This window comes from Polypterus senegalus, chromosome 18 (assembly GCF_016835505.1).
Source record: "Polypterus senegalus isolate Bchr_013 chromosome 18, ASM1683550v1, whole genome shotgun sequence".
NCBI classification, from domain to species: Eukaryota; Metazoa; Chordata; class Cladistia; order Polypteriformes; family Polypteridae; genus Polypterus; species Polypterus senegalus.
The window spans coordinates 52,914,754-52,936,548 of record NC_053171.1 but is presented as its reverse complement, the minus strand read 5'-3'; the positions used below and the strand labels follow the sequence as shown (position 1 = coordinate 52,936,548).

At 40.8% G+C, this 21,795-nt stretch overlaps 1 protein-coding gene across 2 annotated transcripts in view; it reads right to left on the bottom strand.

The window, feature by feature from the left end:
- Positions 1-21,795, bottom strand: part of inf2 (inverted formin 2) — a 195,341-nt gene that overhangs the window by 75,687 nt on the left and 97,859 nt on the right. For both annotated transcript variants that reach the window (XM_039741927.1, XM_039741928.1), the window contains exons 8-11: positions 9,555-10,427; positions 8,999-9,144; positions 6,250-6,311; positions 1,633-1,735 (exon numbers count right to left, since the gene is read on the bottom strand). In XM_039741927.1, the coding sequence (XP_039597861.1) occupies positions 1,633-1,735; positions 6,250-6,311; positions 8,999-9,144; positions 9,555-10,427 (1,184 nt within the window). The remainder of the gene's footprint in view (positions 1-1,632; positions 1,736-6,249; positions 6,312-8,998; positions 9,145-9,554; positions 10,428-21,795) is intronic.

Genomic DNA, 21,795 nt, shown 5'->3' with positions numbered 1-21,795 from the left:
TTATCATGGGAAATATGCAATGTTTGTATTGCATGCATGAAAAGTACCAAGAATACCTTTGTATGTCAGCATTTAAGCCTTATGATTTGCTTCACCGCTGGAGCATGCGCACTGATCCTGTTGGAGCTGCAATCCGGCTGGCCTTCACATAGTGCCATCCAAATTTTTGCTGGTAATGCAACTCAAACACACGTTAATTCCTGACGACGTGCTCAGGGTGCTGGGAACGAGTGGCAGGCATAATACTTGTGCAGAAGGGTTCCGAGTGTTAAGTATATCCCAGCCTGAAGACTCAAACCATCCCAGAAATGCCCAGTAGAGGGCCAAAAAACCTCAGCTAGCAACAAAGAGTCATGTAGATTCTTCTTAACGAAAATGCTCTGAAAGAACATGAAGCTCTGTGGAGCACAAAAAGGGCGAAACAAAACAAAGGCAATCCAAACTAAGTCCCAATACCTTAATCCAAGGCAATTCAATACTCACTAAGACTAAGCAGAGACACACAACACACTCACTAACTCCTTAGCGCAATCAAATAAACCACCGGGAAGTGTGGGAAACCCTCGCCTTTATACAGTTGACGGCAGTCCCAGGTAATGATGAGTCGGTGATCTCACCTCTTGGGGAAATCACCCACAAAATACAAGGTACATAACAAATGTGATACAGAAATGCATTAGCTAAGTAAATAAGATTATTAGACAAAATAATCAAAATTGAACAAAGCAGACATTAAACAAGAAAGTGAAGCCCAGGGCAGGGGAGGAAACAAACAGGAAGGTATGAGGAATTCATGTACTTTAGAGTAGTCGGCAGGGGCAGTGAACAAAATACTTTCAGTTCAAGAAAGATGAGTGCCTGCCATTGAATCCAACGAACTCGTGCCTCCTGTTCCTGTTGTCACTGTCTGCAAGTAATCTGAAAGTTCCACTATTTAACTCTATAAATGTTGTTATCTGCGGGAGGCACAGTCAGCACAGTGGTTAGCAACACTGCCTCACAGCTCACGTCACATAAATCAGCTCAGTCCCTCTGGGACAATTAAATTCATTGCATCGCAATAATCCCCTCAAAACTAGTTCAGTTTCTCCTTCCTTATTAACCAATGCATTTTGTTCTGTTTGGTGAAGTTCCCAAAGCATTTCTGACAAACTCAGAGCAAAGCAAATTCAGTAGCGTTCATGCAACACTCTCGAAAGATATACAAACCTGCAAAAAGTCACAAACTGGCAAACAGATATGTAGTACGGAAACAGATAATAAAAATCTGAATGATTAAGTCTATGCAATAATCGATTGTCACACTGGGCAAATTTTTTGGTTTCCACAAAATATAACATATTTTAGGATGGAAGTCAAGACTTGGAGGATTCATAAACTAGCCACAAGAAAAATATTCAAACTCCACACCCCAAGACACCCAAGCCAGGAATTCGGTCCAACGGTTCAAGTACAGCACTAGCCTGGATGCGCGCTATGCCACCCTGTATTGTTAAATAAAAATTCCTCCCAGCTTTGCTCACCCAATCTTGAGTCGAGAGACTTGAATTGTCATTTCAGGTTTACTTACAAATAAAATAATAATAATAATAATAATAATAACAACCACCTAAAAACATTTATTTTACTCACTTCATGCTTCTCAGGAAGAAGTTTTAAAAGTTGCTTCAGGACTTCAGCATCAAACAAGGATCTATCACCTGACCTTATGCGATTGATTACTTCTTCATTAGAGCTTGGAAACAGAAAAAGACCAAAAGGAATAAAACAATTTCAGATTCATAACTGTACCACATATTAAAAATGAAGGGGAATTCAGTGCACTAGTAACATCACTCACATTACAGCTGATGCAAAGAAACTCGAGAATCGGCACAGAAACATTGATAGAATTAAAGAAAAAAAAAAAAAGCAGGCAGCTCTTCAAATGTCTAGGTGTGGAATTCTACTGAAAATGCCAATATACAAAGAAGATAATAATAGATGGTTAAATTAATTGGGTTAATTTCCTGGAGGAATAAAAACTATAAATTTTGGAACTACAGACACTATATTAAAAAAATCAGGAGTGATCTCTCCTGGACTTTCTCGTATACTCAGATATGGGGATGGATATTTGAGGAGTAAACCACAAGACAATGATTATATTATGTACATTAAAGAACCATCAACAACAAATCAAATTAATAACATATTGAACAATTATTATAAAAAGTAAAGTTGAATAAATCAGACTCTGCAGCTGCAATTATAAATGATAAAGTACCATGTCTGGTTAGTGAAAATAGCCCCAAAATTGATAGAAATCTACGTTTTTCTATCTAATACTTGCATGCAAAATTTGGTTGACCTAAGTGAAAGCACACTCAAGTTATCAATCAGAAGGTTGCCAGTTCGAATCCCGTAAACACCAAAAATGACTCTCTACTCTGTCGGGCCCTTAAGCAAGTTACCCTTAACCCACAATTGCTTCATTCTGGATATGATGGTAACCTGCAAGCTGGTTCACCAACTTACAGGGAAAACTTTGTGGCTGGTGGCAGGATTGGCATTTCAGCCACCGTAAAAAAAACCTCACATAGTTCCAGTGTAGTGCTGAGGTGTCACCTGCTGCACTCGGGTCCCAATCCAGGTGGTTGTGTGGCGACGTGCTGTATCAGTGTATGCTCCCAGCCTCTCTCTCTCGCTCGCTCTCTTTCAGGAAGGAAATTTTTCCAAGAATGATGACCAGGTCAGCCCACAGCCCATGTGGCACACCAGTTGTCTAGGGACCACACTTTGAGAACCACTGCTCTAGAAGATACATTAAGCTGAAATATGCTTGGACTGTGACACAGTTGTCATAAATTTTGTCTCTGTACGCCACCACAATGGATTTGAAACAAAGCAATCATCATGTGACTGAAGTGTAGACATTCAGCTTTAATTTAAGGGGTTTACCAAAAATATCATATGAGCCGTTTAGCAATGATAGCCATTTTTATAAATGGTCTCTCCAATTTCAGTGGCTAAGAGGTATTTGGACGTTTGACTGAAAGCTGTTCCATAGCCAGGTGGAAGCAGGTCCCTCATTATTTCATTTACTAATAAGCAGGTAAAAGGTCTGGAATTGATGCCAAGTGTGGAATTTGCATTTGGAAGTTGTCACTGGAACTCTCATTATGAGGTCCAAATAGCTGTCCATGCAAGTAAAAACAGGCCATCATTAGGCTGAGAAAACAAAACAAACCCTTTAGAGAGATGGCAGAAATGCAAGGAGTGGTCAAATAAACCATTTGGAAAATTCTTAAAATAAAAGAATGCACTGGTAAGCTCAGTAACACCAGAAGGCATAGAAAACCACAGAAGACAACTGTGCTGGTTGATTGAAGAATTCTTTCCTTGGTGAAGAAAACCCCCTTTCAGAACATTTAGCCAAACCAAGAGCACTCTCTGGGTGGTAGACCTGTCACTGCCAAAGTCTACAATCAAGAGAAAATGTCATCAAAGTAAATTTATATATAAAGAGTTTAACACCAAGTGCAAACCACTGGTAAATCTCAAGCATTGGAAGGGCAGATTAGACTTTGCGAGAAAACATTTTTTAAAAAACCTGTCCAGTTCTTGAACAACTTTCTTTGGACAAAGGAAATGAAGATTACTAGAATGATGGAATAAGAGGAGTATGAAGAAGAAAAGGAAAGGCTCATAATCCAATGAATACCGCAAGATCTGTGAAGCATGATAGAGGCAGTGATGTGACATGGGTACGTCTGACTGCCAATGGAAGTAGGTCACTAGTGTTTATCGATAATATGACTGCTGGCTGAATTCTGAAGTGTACAAGGCTATACTGTCTGCTGAGACTTAGCCAAATGCTGTAAAACTGATACGACAATGGTTCACAGTACAGATGGACAATGAACCAAAATATACTGCGAAAGCAAACTAAGTGCTTTTCAATGCAAAGTAGTTGGAAGATTCTTTAACCCAGTTAAACACACATTTCACTTGCTAAAAACAAAACTGATGGCAGAAAGTCCAACAAACAAGCAACAACTGAAGATGGCTGCAGTAAAGGCCTGGCATAGTTTCACTATGGTGGGAACCCAACATTTGGAGATTGCCATGGCTTCAGACTTCAGCCAGTCATTGACTAAAGGGATGTCAACCAAATATTAAAAATGGTCATTATATTTATTATTATTTTTGTTGGTCCAAATACTTTTGAGCCCCTGAAATTAGAGGGACCATGAATAAAAATGGCTGTCATTCTTAAACGATGTTTTTGGTAAACCCCTTAAAGCTGAAAAGTCTACACTTCAATCACATAACGATTGCTTTATTTCAAATCTGTTGTGGTGGTGTACAGAGACAAAACTATGAAAACTGTCACTGTCCACATACCTATGGACCTAAATTGCATGTCAGGACAAGAGATACCATTCCATCTGGATGTTGGAGAATGCTTTCATGCCTCAGCCTAAGTGTTGAATCTAAAAGCTGTCCAGAACAACATCCTGTTTTGACACTGTTGCCAACCCCGAGTAAGCTTTCCAAAACTACAGGTATAACTTGAATTAGAACCAAATGATTGGCAGTACTCTTAACATGATACATACCATCGAGGGGTCTCCCATAAAACTTTGAGCACCAATACTCGAATAAAAATTATCACAGGATTCAAGAATAGGTACGTTGTCACACACATGCACATGGGAGGCAGCTAAAGGGTCTAAATGAGAGTAATTCCACACCAGACCAGGGAGTGCACTGACCTTTTTTCCTCAATTTCCTGCAGACTGTTCATGGTAAATCCTGCCTGGCCCTGATGATGTCACTTCCAGTCCCGGTCCCTATGAGGACTTCACTTCCAGTGTGGAACCTATGAAAGAAGAACCTTCCGGTTCCGACCCTTTTGATAGCATCACGTCCGTGTCCGAGCCTATGAAAGAGGACCCTTCCGCTTCTGCCCTGAATGACCTCACTTCCCTTTCTGGCCTTTAAAGCCACCATATTTTACCCTAACTCAGTGTTTCCCCAACCTCAGTCCTGTGGGAACACTCTGGCTGCAGGTTTTTGTTCCAACAAGATTCCTAATCAGTGACAACACCAGGTAACACTGAACTCATTTAATTAGCTGGGATTAACCAAACTTAGTTTTATAATTTCTATATTGTTCCCAAAACACAGAACTTGGGAAATAACACATCACTTAATTAGCCCAGGAGTCATTAAAAGTTAAAAACCGAAGCTGGTTGGAACAAAAACCTGCAGCCACAGTGTGCCCCCAGGACCAAGGTTAGGAAACACTGCCCTAACTCATCAGTTTTGATTTGGACTCTGTACTGAGCACATCAGTGTGAACAATTTATCCTTTTGCAGCAAGTAAATATTATACAGGTGGCTGCCCCAAACCTTTTTATGACTCTTGCGTCTGTTGTTTGTGACAACGTGTACTCAATGGGTTGCTACGAAGAGGTGGTTCAGTGAAACTTTGATCATCGCCGTGCACTGAAACTGATCAGATAACAAAGGTTTGGTCCCCAGTGAAGATTCACGTCACTAGTGCACTGAGAAAAGCTGCTGATACTTTATGTTGACATTGAAAAAGGTGCCACTATTGCCTACCAGTGAGTACTTGCCCACTTCAAACACCGACTGTATATACATCCAGAATTTGCGGCTTATTTTGCTTATATTTTTCTTGTATTTCTTGTATTATTCTAATTTAATAAATCCCACTGTGCTTTTAAATATCTACATTTTGTCATTATATCTAGAGGGGCAGACGTAGTTTTGTAAATACAAGGCACCTGGTGTAGGGGAGACTGACACTTTTTTTCCTCCAGGGTTAGTAGGCTTAAGAAAAACGATTCCAATAGACAACAGCACAGCAGGAGTAAAGAATCACTGGCTATTATGTGACATTCAACCAAAGGATACATCAGCCTTCACTTGTGTTGACCATTCTTGAGGACCAAGAGGCGTAGCTTACCTCTGCCGCACACCAGAGTTCTGGTCAAGGCAAAGCTAGTGAGTACTGAGGACTGACAGGCCTTGTAGGCATCATTCATAATGGAAGCTAAAGCGTCTGCATCTTTCTGTGTGTATGATGTTTACAGTGCAAAAGTGGACCAAACCAATAATGAACTTGGCAAGGCCTAATTATCCCATGATAATACAATACAATGTGTTTTAAGTTTTTCGTGATTAAAGGCTGAAATAGGGGCCATACAACTCTGAAACAGTAGAAAAACATGTACTTACCATTTAAACTGCTTCAAAAAAATATTCAAATTCAGGTTTTTCTTCGAATCAAGAAAGGAAATCTATAAATTAAAAAAAAAAAACACGCATACATTTGAAATGTCTTGGTTAATTAGCAGGTAACGATGTTAAGGATTTAACAAGACCTGAAGCTTAAAATCAACTCTCCACTTTATGAACCTTTTCTTGCTCCTACTGCTTGTCTGGTTCACAGTCCCCTGTCAGCTGAACACTCCATCACAGTCACTCAATCACCGTGGCGCCTGTAGTGTCGGCCCACGCTATTGGGCTCAGGTCTGCATGTGCTTAACAGATGACATCAGTTTTCTTTCTATAAACGAGTTTAGAAGTATAAAGGAAAACTACCAGCTTTACTAATCATGTTTGGAGTCCCGATGCCATCAATATTCCCAACAAAGTTTCATAGCATTCTACCATTCTTGTAGACCATTTCTGTGTGCTGCTTACTTGATTGTGGGTTCTTTGGCACTCACTAGAAGCTAGTTGGGAAAGCAGATGCTCGCTCAGGCTGCACATCATTAGCTTATATTTGGTCAGCAAGATCACAAAGCAGGCTTCACGATCATTTCAGAGTCTAACATGATGACTTCTATTTAAACTGTGCGCACAAATATTCATAACTATAATAAAAATCTAGTGGTTCAAAAGTCATTAGAAACTTGGTATAAAGACATTCATTTCACACAGAGGTATTAGACACATCACAATAATAGCCCCATAAATACAGAGAAGAGACGATTTGTCCCATGACAATAAATCAGGTTCTCCTGCCTAATATACATATCCTCACATTGATGTGTTATACATATTCAACATGAAGATAATTAAAGACTTAAAGTGGATCCAGAATAGTATTAAGACCCCTTCACTTTCTGCATACTATTGTGCTGTAGAATTAATTTCAAATTGATCAATTTATAATTTTTTTCCAATTAACCTACACTTAACCCAGAACGACAAAGTGAAAATGTGTTTTCCAAAAGGTCTGTAAATTCATTAAAACCAATATCTCTCATTTATAATGGTAATCAGAGACACACTTGTGCTCAGGTTGCTTCATTCTCTTTGAGATGCAACTAACACCTGGAGTCCATCGGTGGCATACTGAACTGATTGGACATCATTTACAAAGGCATACGCGTCGCTGTTGTAGAGAAGGTCCCACAATTCACACTGCAAGTCAGGACTAAAACCAAGAGAAGAAGTTAAAGGAACGGTCTATAAACCTCCACAATCAAATTGTGCTGAAGGAAAATTGAGGCAAAGGGATCAAAGCATTTCTAAAGCTTTGAATATTCCCAGGGGCACAATGGCCTCAATAATTGTGAATTGGAAGAAGCTTGAAACTGCCACTTGAAACTGTCCTCCTAGAGTTGGTCATCCAGCCAAACTGAGTAATTGGGCAAGAAGGGCCTTGGTCGGAGAGGTGACCAAGAACCCAACAGTCACACTAAAATAACTTCAGAAGTCCTCTGCCGAGATGTGAGAACCTGTTGGAAAAATGACCATCTCACCAGCACTCCATTAATTAAACATTTATAACTGAGTAAAAGGCATGTGACACAGCCCCCCTGGAGTTTGGCAAGCAACATTTAAAGAATTCAGAGAATGAGGGGAAAAAAAGGGGATTATCTGGTCTGGTGAGACAAAAAGTGAAGTCTCTGGGCAGAAATCCAAGCACTACGTCTGCTCAAGACCAAGCATTGCTCATCGCCTGTCTAATACCGTCCCTTATGTTGAAGCATGGTGGTGGCAGCATCATGCTATGGTGGTACAAGGACAGGAAGGCTGGTCAGAATTGAGGGAAGGATGAATGCAGCCAAACACTGAGAGGATCATTAAGAAAACCTGCTTCAGAGAGTAGGCCACCTAACACTGGGGCAACAGGTTCATCTTTCAGTATGGCACTGACCCAATGCATACAGCTAAGACAATGCTGTGACTGTCCCGGAGCGGCTCAGCCAAAGTCCAGAGTTAAACCCCATAAAACACGTGTGGAGAGACCTGTAGATGACAGTTTACAGACGCTGCCCATCAGGATCTACAAGGGAAGAATGGGAAGAATTTCTCTAATCCAGACTTACCACGAAGACTCAAAGATGAAGTGCTACCAAAGGAGCTTTTACTAAAAATACTGAATGAAGTGTCTGAATATTTCTATGGACTAGAGATTTCAGTTTTTGGTTTTTAATACATTTTCAAACCTTTCTGAAAATATGTTTTCACTTTGTCATCATGGGTTAGTGAGTGCAGATGGATGGGCAACAATGGGCAATGTTTTCATTTCAAATTAAATACAATGAAGGGTGAAGAAAGTCTCAATGCTCTTTTTCAACTCCATTAAACAAATCCAAACACTTCAGTTTTTGAAGTGAAAAAAATATTTACTATAGAGCATCAACTGTTTCACAGAAAATGGATGAATCTTCAAATAAAATTTTAAGTCAATCTATAGAGCAACAGGTGAGCTTAGATGTTTTTATTGCACTTGGTACTTTTGACATTTCATTTAATAAGCGATTATAATGACTACTGACTGAGAGCAATATCTAAGAGGGACAGATGCACCGGATATTGTGAAGCTGATGGATGGATTGGACTGCTCGTCAGAAAAAAAACAATAAAGATAATAAACTTACAGTTTATCAGATTCTTATCCTTGAATAAATAAATCAGTCAAACTGAAAATCCCAAGTGCACGTTGACTGTCCATACCATCAAGCCTCACCTCTTTCAGCTCCTTTTTGACAACTGGCGTTGCTTCTTTCTCTTTGGGTTTCACCTCAGGCAGACAAAACAGCTGCTCAATGCACGAGTAGTCTGGCTCAAGTGGGCTGTCACACTTCTGAATGGAAGCCCACATAGAATGGCCATCTGATAGGACAGAATACAAAGAGAAGATGAACTCAGTCACATCTGCTCAGGTTTCTTTTGTCTGCTAGCCAATCAAATGAAGTTCTGCGTTTTAATACACTTTATTGATCATGGCACTGGAGAGTGAGGACATGCGGGAGAGTCAGAAATGCCAACAGGAATTTCACTCTACGCAGGACTTTACTACCAGCACCGCCATCAAGACTGAAATGAGCAGTAGGTTTTGAGGGGCAGAGGCAAACTCTTCCCTACACATTACCAAAAAGGCATTTCCCATTTTTTGAAGTAAACACGTGTACATGTGTAATGTACTGATAGTCTATTAACACACTTGGGAAATGGACTAATGATTTTTGTAGCCCAAAACTATTTTTTAATTCTATGAAATTATTTTAATGGTATACACATACCTGTGGTGACACTGGAAGGCAGTTTCTGCCAGTTCAGCTTCTTCATTCTTAAACTTGGGCACTGGCTGGGTTTGTAAGCTGTTGGCTGAAAACATCCAAGACTGTAACTAGTGTGAGCAACAATCACATCTCCTCCACCAAATGGAGGTGGTGGAGGGGGCATCATGCCGCCTGGCAAAGGAGGTGGTGGAGGGGGCATCATGCCGCCTGGCAAAGGAGGTGGTGGAGGGGGCATCATGCCGCCTGGCAAAGGAGGTGGTGGAGGGGGCATCATGCCGCCTGGCAAAGGAGGTGGAGGTGGTGGTGGAGGAGGTGGGGGCATCATAGCTCCTGGAAAAGGAGAAGGGGGAGGCGGAGGTGGGAGTATTACAGCACCAGGGAAGGGAGGAGATGGAGGTAGAGGCACCATGGTACCTGGCAATGGAGGTGGAGGAGGGACCATCATTGGTAGGGGAGGAGGTGGTGGAATCATAGCACATGGGAAGGAAGATCCAGGTGGAACAGGTGGTACCACCATGCCCATTAATGGAGGAGGAGCAGGAGGTAGTGGAATTGCTGTGTCTGGAATGGAAGGTGCACTGTCATCCAGGTTAGAGGACACAGATTTGACAATAACTTCCTTCTGAGAATCTGATGACACACAAGAGGGGTGTCCTTCAGTCGCCAGGCAAGGAGCCTGTAGTGATTGGTCCAGGGGAGATGCAGCAAGCAAGGTGAAGCCACTGTCTTTGGATGAGCCATTCCTTTGCAACTTTCTTTTCCCTTCAGAAGCAAAACACTTTGGTGGTATGTCATCTGTGGCATTAGGATGACTCAGTTTCCGCTTATAGCCCATCATTCTTTCCAGAATATTTTCAACAGACTCTACGCTCTCTGTAGAGACATAAAAGAGACAAATACACTCCCTTTATAAAAGTGAAATAAAATATAAATGAAAAATACTTATACATCAATGTTCACCTCTGTGCCTTCCAGGGGAGTTGAACATTCAAACCAAGAATCAAAAACATTCTTGTGTTAGAGCTTAATCCATTTGGGAAACTTTTGTGATTGAGAAAAACAAGAAGCATAATCAAGAGAGTGATTAAACTGGAAACCTACATTTTCTATCAAGTACACCACTGATTGTAACATGGATTGTAAAGTCTATGTGAATAAAGATAAACTTGAGTCAGACTTGGGGGTGATATATACAGGCAATGACATGTTCAAGGCTATTAAGATTCTGCTGCCATCTAGTTGATAAAATAACACCATGCCACAAAAGAATCATGAATATTTCTATGCATTCTACCACTCTGAGGCAGCTGTAGGTTAACCCTTTGATATTCATGAGTGGGGCAGATCCTTCAACCAAAAACATAATGGTAAACCAAAAGCCATAAATGCAGTTTTAGAACAAACTGAAATTGGACCAATGCTCAATTCAAGCGACAGTGATGACTATGTGTATTGGTATGGAATTAGAATTTCCTTACAATTCCAAAAGCTAAACTTAAAAGTGGTGAGGCGGCCTTCTGCTGTTATGCACCTAAAATCTGGAATAGCCTGCCAATAGGAATTCGCCAGGCTAATACAGTGGAGCACTTTAAAACACTGCTGAAAATCCGTACTGACCTCTACTCTCTCTTCTGTTTCTTTTAGCATCATGATGCTCCAACATTGATGGACTAAAAGCCAGAAGTCTACGTGACCATCATCATCAAATCCTTCCGTGAAAACCATAAATCCAAAGAGGACTGTTTAATTTATGTTAGGTAGAATGCCCAGAGGGGACTGGGCAGTCTAATGGTCTGGAATCCCTACAGATTTTATTTTTTTCTCCAGCTGTCTGGAGTTTTTTTTGTTTTTTCTGTCCCCCCGGCCATTGGACCTTACTCTTATTCTATGTTAATTAATGTGGACTTATTTTATTTTCTGTGTCTTTTATTCTTCTATTCTTCATTATGTGAAGCACTTTGAGCTACATTTTTTGTATGAAAATGTGCTGTATAAATAAATGTTGTTCTTGAATTGGTAATCTGACATTGACACAGGTGGTGATACCGACATCTGGGGCCTTATGTGAATTGTACGCAAGGCGTTTTACATTAAAACAAGGTGTACGGACAAAGCTAGAAATGTACATACGCACAAAAAAATGTAGATGCATAAAACTGTACTCAAGCAAAGTTCTACGCACTTTCTCTTTTTAATCCCAATCACCATGAGTTTTAACACAACATGCAGGAGCCTACAGCCCCACCTGAAATCCTCTCAGAATTTTGTCTATTTGAATATGCAAATCAATCTAAATAGCTCCTTCCATTCTGTGTTTTGTTAAAAGACAATGGCAAAAGCACTTGTAAAAAAAGAATTTCAGCGAATGTGAAATGGAAATCCTGTTCAGTGAAGTGGAGAAAAGGATAAATGTACTATTTGGTGGCTTAAGCAGTGCTATTAAACAGTTAAAGGAAATTGGAGTGGTACAGCGCAGCAAAGGCTCCAATTACATTTGGAAAACTAGACGTTGCTGTGAATTGTACTTTGATGTTTGCCTGTTTAACCACAATGTAAGTAAATCTTGTATATCAAGATGATTAGCAGATAATAATACCATCCTATGCAGCTAGCATGGCGCAACTCAGTGATGATTGTGAAATACCCAATCAGTCAGCAAGTTCACATTGAAAAGCTCCTGTGGCTAAAAACCCGAGAGTGGACAGAACTTGCAAAGGAGCAGGTAGTGCACAATTCCTTAAAGCCGACGCCAGCTCAACACACAACTCTAAGAGAATAGCTCTTGGAAACCAAAATCGACTAAGACGACAGTCATCATCATCATCATCTATAAATATGCACGCTCTTCAAATTCTTCTGTTTGCTATGTCTTCTAACAACACTAAAGCAGCTATGGTAGTTGTAACAGTTTGGCCATTCTGTGCACCATTGTATTTTGTAACAGAATGATTACAATCAAGTGAATTAAATTTGTAAACAATATGCAATTAATTTTGTTGTATCGATAAAGTCTGCATAATGGATGCGAATCTCAAAAAGAAGGGAAACACAGAAACAGTGGCACTGCTTTGCTGCTGGGTGCCACCCATGTACAAAACTGAGCAGAAATGTGCGTGCACACGGTGCGAGTCTGTCATGAAAAGGTGCGTGAAATTAAGTCAAGTTTAATTTTATACATCTAAAAGTGAGCATGGAAATGGGTGTGCTCAACATTTTTCTACATACGCACCGTTTATACATGAGGCCCCAGGTCAGTAGATTCCGGCCTGTGAAGTTTCAGTGATATTTGAATTTGGTGTCGGCTTCATACTACTGCTGACAATCCTGAACCTTCTAAGTGCCCATTAATTGTTAACCTCAGTCTGAAAAGGTCTGTTGATCATGATTATGTGGGCAATTTATGATTTGTGGATGATAGTCTAGTGGAGGGCGGCACGGTGGCGCAGTGGTAGCGCTGCTGCCTCGCAGTTAGGAGACCCGGGTTCGCTTCCCGGGTCCTCCCTGCGTGGAGTTTGCATGTTCTCCCCGTGTCTGTGTGGGTTTCCTCCGGGCACTCCGGTTTCCTCCCGCAATCCAAAGACATGCAGGTTAGGTGGATTGGCGATTCTAAATTAGCCCTAGTGTGTGCTTGGTGTGTGGGTGTGTTTGTGTGTGTCCTGCGGTGGGTTGGCACCCTGCCCAGGATTGGTTCCTGCCTTGTGCCCTGTGTTGGCTGGGATTGGCTCCAGCAGACCCCCGTGACCCTGTATTCGGATTCAGCGGGTTAGAAAATGGATGGATAGATGGATAGTCTAGTGGAGAAAGTAGTTCAGGAAATGAATCTCTATGCATTGTTGGAAAAGTCAAAGTAAAGCTCATGCTTGTCGCCGTCGCTGGCAGCCTGTCACTGTACAAGATGTGTAAGTGTTTTTCTGTCTCCCAATACTGCAGGGCATGGTAGGTAAACCAGTCCAGAGATGGCACTGGTCCACAAACTGGTTATTGCTGCTGACACCCATTTTCGGTGAAGGTATGAGTGTTACTTTTCACTCATTACAAAATACCTATAGCACATCACATCCATTGCTGACAGTACATCACAACCAAATGGGCACACTGGTATCAAGTTCTACATGCTGTGCAAAGTCGGGGTACACCTGGAACTTGGTTCCTTACTCTGGCAGAGGGATCAAATAGGATGGCAACCACACTCAATGCAACTTCACTCTTTGCTTGACCGAAGTTACTGTAGAACAGTGAACAGTTTCGATAACTCAAACTGCTCGACTTTTCACTTCAAGATTGATGCAGACGGCACTGTACAACCCAACGGCCATGATATGCCTGGAGATTCCAGTCATGTGAATGTGTCAAGCTGACACAGTAGCTGTGTGGTAAAAAGGCAAAATGATTGTGTTAAAGTGGAAGAACAGACAGACAGATACTTTATTAATCCCAAGGGGAAATTCACATAATCCAGCAGCAGTATAATGATACAAAAAAAAGCAATATTAAATAGTAATAAAAATGAAAAAAATAAAAAAGCAGACAATAACTTTGAGTAATGTTAGCATTTACTCCCCCGGGTGGAATTGAAGAGTCGCATAGTGTGGGGGAGGAACGATCTCCTCAGTCTGTCAGTGGAGCAGGACAGTGACAAAAGTCTGTCACTGAAGCTACTCCTCTGCCTGGAGATGATCCTGTTCAGTGGATTCTTCATGATTGACAGGAGTTTGCTTAATGCCCGTCTCTCTGCCACAGATGTTAAACTGTCCAACTTTACTCCTACAATAGAGCCTGCCTTCTTAACAAGTTTGTCCAGGCGTGAGGCGTCTTATCTTTATGCTGCCTCCCCAGCACACCACCGCGTTGAAGAGGGCACTCGCCACAACCGGCTGGTAGAACATCTGCAGCATCTTATTGCAGATGTTGAAGGATGCCAACCTTCTCAGAAAGTATAGTCGGCTCTGACCTTTCTTGCATAGAGCATTAGTATTGGCAGCAAAGACTTGTGCCTTCTAAGCACTGGTCACAATGCAGTAACTGTCAATGGCCATTACAGATGAAAAGTCACTATGCCTTGTGCGGTGGTAGGCTACAATAACACAGTGGAGAGGGTCAAATGTGCACATCTGCCTCTGACATACACAAGCAACAGAAATAATTAAATCTTCCGTGATCTGCTTGAACAGGGCCTGTAGTACTTCAGAGGGTGTACTAACACAATCTGCTTTAAGACACACGGAGGGATTTTAAATAATCAGCAGAAGTTGGAGCACCTATGCAAATTGTTTGCTTCAACTTGCTAGGCTGCTGAACATCTGTAGGTTGTAACCTATTACTTGTTCCCTGAAGAAGGCCCGTTTGTAATATTCTGGCATTTTTTTTTTTTCGGTTTGTGAAAACTTAAACTTTAGATGCAAACCTCTGGCAGTTTACTGCTTACCTTTTCCCCATTTTAAGTCATTCATTGCATTTCAAATTATTATTTGAGAAGAAAAACTTGGGCATTTTAAAACTGTTGACCAGAAGTGTACAGGTTGGATACACATTTTTTGTTGATGAAAAATTAACACTTTAACTCATAATGCTAAGGACATTAATTCGCAAAAGGGTCTTTTCTTGGCGTTTCACATCAGCACTGAGATACTGCAGCCCTTCTGGCTGAACTAAAATTGCATCTAGTAGGTCAGGGGCAGCTGCACGCCAGGAAAAGCTCCTTAGTAACAAGCATGACGGCAGCATCACTGGAGGTCATCAAACAGAATCAAAGCAGAGGAACATTTTGAAAACTTGATAACACAAAAACATTGAAAACACTGCAATATAATGAAAAAGGAGCTTAGACTGAAACAATCCACTCACGACACTATGCAAATAGCAAAGACGCTCCTGTAAAAGGAGTAGGGGAGTGGAACTTACAGTAGGCTGCAGTACTTACAGTAGGCTAACGTTCTGAAATCCTCAGAAAGAGGAAAATCATGCACAAAGTGAGTTTGTGTTGAGAGCTTTCAGAGCTCAGAAAGAACTGAAAATTCAAATCTAAAGACTTACCATAACAGAATACTCCACCAAAAAATAATATTTTCCCCGTAGTTAAAAAAAAAATAAGCTAAAATAATTGTTAAATAGATTCTTCTGTAAGTATTGGTGCACATCATAAGAAGGAAACCTAAAGATTGATGGGAAAGTCTTCTGAACTGAAGACAGGACTCCTGACCAAAGCAGCATGCATATGGCACTTTCTGATCATGCGAGTGAATAACCGTCATGTGGATTAGGTGACACGAGTAATGTGACCCCCCTCTCCCTCCACCACAAATGCATGGACTTTTCGCATTGTTTCTGTCGTACCGCACTGGTCACTCTACTGACTTCCATTAGGCCAAGTTTTTCTCTCCGTTCTCAATGAAAATATCACATTAAACATTTTTCTCAGCTGCCACTACAAATTACTTGAGGTAAGTCGCTCTGTAGTAGCTGTCAGATGCAAAGAAAAATTTCCCCTCCGGGATTAATATTATACTAGATAGCCAACGCCCGCCGTTGTGTAAGAATAGGAACGGAAAACGGTACATTGGCTTCGTGAACCGTTTGTGTCAAGAAATAACCCACTGATAGGAACGGGCAGTTGCCGGATCCTGGAATAGAGATGATGTACAAAAACCCGTTGACAGAGAAGATACTGTTGTTCATTTTATAACAAAGGCTCAGGAAACAACTGCCGCAGTACAACGAAAATAGCAAGGTATATGGGAGGCCACAGTCAGCATGGGGAAGGGTTTGCAAGAGGACGAATAGGAATCGAGAAATGCCGTGTCGACTGCATGTCAGCGGGACCGGATTTGAAGAGGAAGCAGGATGAACCAGAAGAGAAATATATATATATATATATAAGAGATATGAAATCAAAAATCACTTCCCTACTCAATACCAAAAAAGGCATTTCAGATATTTCAATTTATGACATACTTTAGACACTTAAAAAAATGCCAGCATTTTTACATAAATTAACTGTTTTTTTCTTCACAATAAAATACTGTATTGAGAAATGCATATTGTAATCGCAGCAGGCTTTAGCCATTTTCTATCATACAACAGCAAATTACTGTAAAATTTTAAATTAGATTGGGAGACATTTTTTATTTGTGCATATCATTTTACCAAAGGTTAAAAGTGAAATCCTGGGTACAAACATTAGAAAGTGTTCATTCACACAGAGAACCACAGACACAAGGAATAAGCGACCAAACAACGAGGTGGCCAGGAGCAGAACTTCAGGGACCGCCAACACTGGGCCATCTTACCAGCATCATAGACCTCTGGGCAAAGCAATACACTGGGGTCCCCAACTACACAACCAGTCAGCAAGTCACAACATACAGTGATTAGCATTGGGCCCCCAGCCAACTGCTCAGCGGCGCCCACATGTTAAGACGGCCCTGCGCCAACACTCAGCTTGACGCAAGGTTTGAGGAATATGGGTGAACACACTGTAAAACAAAATTCTGTAAAAATACATTACATCAACTGTGCACTTTCACAATCAATAAAACTGTTACACAATAAATAGTAAAAAAATATATTTTAGATACATGCACACTATCACAATATCAATCGTTTCAATGTACAAGAGTGTTTTTATGAATAATTGTTGTGGTGCTGTAAAGTCACAATGGCACAGGAAACAATTTGCATAAAGTTAGTATATTTGCATAAGCACTGCCCCCTTTGCAGAATCACTGTAAATCGTTCCAGGCGGCTCCCACTCATTGGTGCTGTGAAAAACAGAAACTTGAGGATGGCTAGCAAACTCATTTTTTGTGTTTACGGAAGTTCATTTTTTTTTTTCCTTTTGCGATAAACTGGTGACCCTGCGGCACACTCTATTATCACAATAGAAAGTTTTCCTTTTCCACCAGACAACAGGAAACAATCCCTCTATAGAATGAAATGTTATCAACTATATAAAACTGATGGTCTGTGTCTCTGATGGCAAAATGATTTGTAGCATAATTTAACTGTTAGGTCACCTCTTTTGAGTAAAATTGTTTTAAGTAAATTATTGGCTTCTAAACTACAATAATATTACAGTTGACATAAAAATTAATTAAATTACTGCAACTACACCCTAGTGCTGCATCCCATTTATTTTGTGGCTCAGCTTATCATGAAGTCACTGTCTACTATTGTATTTCTGTTTAAAATATAGTAATGTTTGACAGTAAAATAATGTAATAATAAAGTAATAATAATCAAGTAATGCAATCAGTAATTTACTACACATTTCCAGTCAATTTTTGTGTTTATTAAAAAAAAAATAGAAAACAATGAGTGGGCTGGGCAACACAATGTAATTTTTGGTTGTACCGCTCAAAAACAAACAAACCACACTGAACGTCTCCTTTAACTGTTAAGAGATTTGGAGGTGGAAAGTTTCAGAACTGGTGAAGTTCTAAAGTCTGGGACCGGCCACAATTCTACATATGGCACCTTTCCCAGGACAAGATCGTCACCTCACAGTAGGTCAAGTTTAAAATAATTCCGTCAGGCTCGCTCTCTGATTTTCATAACCGATTAATTCAACTCAGGGTCAAGCCATTATACTAAAGCAGCACCGCTGTAAACAGAATCGAGAAAATACGTAAAAAAATCATAAATATCCCGGTACGGCTCGTAAAGCTTAATATAGTCTTGATGCGTGGAAGTGACGTCATATTCGGAGATACGCCCCCAACTCGCGCGTTTTTTTTTTTGTTGTGCGGAAATATTTTTTGGCAGGCGGTGTATCGAAAATGCTCAATTTTAAGGCGAGCCTCGTTACGTGGATACCAGAATGATAAACTAAGAGCTCAAGATGATGCAACAGGTCATCAAATCAATATGCAAACACATCTGAAATGCATCTGCTCATCATAACTCCCCACTCACAAGATTACTACACTCGTCCTTCCAGGACCGCTTTTGGCCAATATCTCAGACACTCCACCTTCTCTTCTTCTTTCTCTTAAAGGCAACAACAGCATTCGCAACTCGTCTTCCATCAACAGAGCTTCGGAGACCATCAAGGCGCCGATCGAACGGGCGCAACAAGTAAAAAAAATGTGCTTTGGTCTGTCACAGCGCGCGCGGACCAGCTGCACGTGACAAGTACAAACGAGGCTTTGGTCGGTCCAATCGAACGCATCCGGCCACACGAGGCGTGAGGTGAGCGAATGAAATCCGTGCCAGCTCAAGCTCTTCATACAACAAGGACAAGAATGAGAAGCGGGGTACGTCACCATCATCTCAAAAGAGAAAAAAAAAATTACGACATGCTGACCGAATGTCAAGTATAAACTATATGCTTTATAATCCGTTATAACCAACGATTATATACGCAAGGAGAAAAGAGCGTAGCTGGAAAGAGGGGAGCCGATGACTGGTAGCAGCATATAATTGCCACGTTGTAAAGTGCGGGCGCAGTTAACTGATTTGCGGGAGGACGGAGGAATGAATCAAGTTTTATAACTGAATTCGTGTTTGCTCCGAACGCTCGTTGGCTGCTTACACCCCAATTTGAGATAGAAACCAAAATCGCCGTCATACGTTACATGGACCTCTGATTGGCGAATTACGTAGACAGCCGTCCTGAACTGATGGTTAGTGGGAGGACGGTGGGGGTTAACATTCTTCAGTAAAAAAGGATCACATTTAATGTGAGGTTTGAATCGAGAGATCCCATAAACCAAACGGACACAAAGCCGGGTGCTGTAAAAATGGTATTCAACTGTTTGAAAACTTTTTTTTTTTTAACAAATGAGCAATTATTGTACTACAAGAAAAAACTAACACAAAGCCCTTGCCAAATAAGCACCCCTAGATAAGTCAGAGAGACCACCTAAAATAAATGCAGTGCATACAAGGCACTTACCAGTAACCCTTATTTACAAAGCCTTAACCCATTTTATCTCTACACACCATAGCTGGTAATCGTCCTACTTTAGCACAAGCAGGAAAACTAGTTAGAAGAAGAAAAGAAAAAACCATGGCAGGTTTGTATTTGATTCTAACCTTTCTCATTAGTGGTTGTAGAGGAAGAATTCACACGGACTTGCCATTAATTAAGCCATTCCTGGGGTCTTTTGCAGGCTAATGATGATTACAGACGGTCACACCCTAGCTGGCCAATTCACAGTTCCATGCTCATCCTGATAATTAACAGCATTAAATTGCATGGCTAAAACCAACAATATGCAATGAACTGAATCTACATGCATGCACACAATAAAGTGTTTTTATAATATGGCATTTTATGATAATTGCCCGTTTTTACTTTGCTTTATTTTAAGTTAGTTTGTCTATACGGCAAAGAGTTAATTAGCAGTAAAATCTGGTCACTAATTAAGAAAAGGGTTAGAATGAAAACTTGCAGCCACAGTAGCTCTCCAGGACTGGAGTTGGAGACCCCTGCTCTATACTAACAAGATTTTAAACCACTCAATGGGAAGTTTTTTTTTTTTAACACGTATAAGGTAACTGACAAACATTAACTTGGAAACGTTTAACAGTGCCAATTACTGCCCTTCGAGCTTCACAGATTCTTAATTGAGTTTAATGGTGTATGTAGAAATAGCTGATCTGTGCTGATTAATCAATCAGGGGTACAAGAGTGGTCTTCAAGACAGTCGAAGGGGGTCGCTTCTTATACCAATCAAAGAGTGCTTTAAAACAAACCAGTGGCTTCCACCCCTGTCCTGAATCACGCCTGTGGATGCAGATTTCAACAAGGTGCGGGTGGTACGCAACACAACTCACTTAACCTCAGGTGGTACTTGACGTCCAAAAGTTTGGGAGCCCCTGTCTTAGGTGATTATTAACAGCAGCCTAACTGAGTAGTGCAACAATTAAAGGTGTAGGTGCATGGTACTACAAGTAACCAGTAAAGGTCCCATCACAGTGTAATTCTCATTCACAGGCAGCCACTCATTGCAGCGATGAAATTAATTCAGAGGGCAAAACTCAAAGTTGCTAAAAAAAAAAAAAAATTCAGTCTAAGCCTATAGATATACTATATATATATATATAATATATATAAACGTCTACGCGTGGAAGTGTGCATGTCTGTCTGTCTGTCTGTCTGTCTGGCCCGGAAGTGAGAGGTGGAGTCTGGGTAAGGGCTTTGCCTCCGAGGACACAGAAACTTGCTTAGCCGCTAATAACACAATCGAGGCGAACACATCGACAAGATGAAACCTCTGAAGAAAGACAAAGTTGGTTAGCTGCTAATACAGAAATGTGGCAAACACATCGACAAAATGAAACCTCCTAGGAAAGAGACGCCCAGAGTAGTTCCTTTCAATTACCTGACATCTCTACATTTCATTTTTTTTTCCTGACGATTTCAATAGTTTCCTGGACCCCAGGCTTTTTACAGCACAGGCTTAAACAGATAGTTAACAGTAAATTCTTATAAAGAGCAATTTTTTACTTTCTGCAAATCTCGCATTTATTCTAGTAAAGTTCAGTCACCTAAGCAAGAGGCTGAACAATACATAAGCCAGACGCCACGACGTTACACACAATAGTAAGTGTGGCCCATGTGCTTAACAACATGCAGCATCAGAGCAGCACATTTCACAAAATGGGGACAATCAGGATGTCAGTGAAAGAAAAGTAAAAGGAGCAAAAACAATATGCAAGAAAAAAATGTGTTATTTCCGTAACCCTGACAGGACACAAGTGAAGTTTATTATAAGAATGTATTTTAGGAAGGCAGTGGAAAAGGGCAGATTTGATTTCAAATGCTGCAGGGGGTGCCAGCCATATGAAAGTAAATCCCATCTTTGATACGTTTCATAGTATGCATTAATTGATGCTCAAACTCTGGTTCATTGTTTCATGATGTCTCATATTGATTGCTGTAATTCCCTCTTCATCAGCCTCCCTGCAATATCTACAAAGAAGCTACAATTCATTCAGAACTCCGCAGCCACACAAAGCATTCTGCTCACATCTCCCCTGTTCTCTCCCAGCTTCACTGGCTACCGCTTCAATCAAGGATTAAATTCAAGATTCTGCTTCTCCCCTTCAAAGGCCCCCTCTACCTCATTCAGTTCCTAGCTCCATACTCTCCTCGTGGCTCTCTCAGGTCCTTACTGTCCCACACACCAGACTCTCCACCCTGGGCAGACAGGCAGGTCCTTCAGTGTTATGGCTCCTCTTCCTCAGTCTCTCTCAGTTTGCTCCTCTTTCTCCGCCTTTAAATCTCAATTTAAAACTT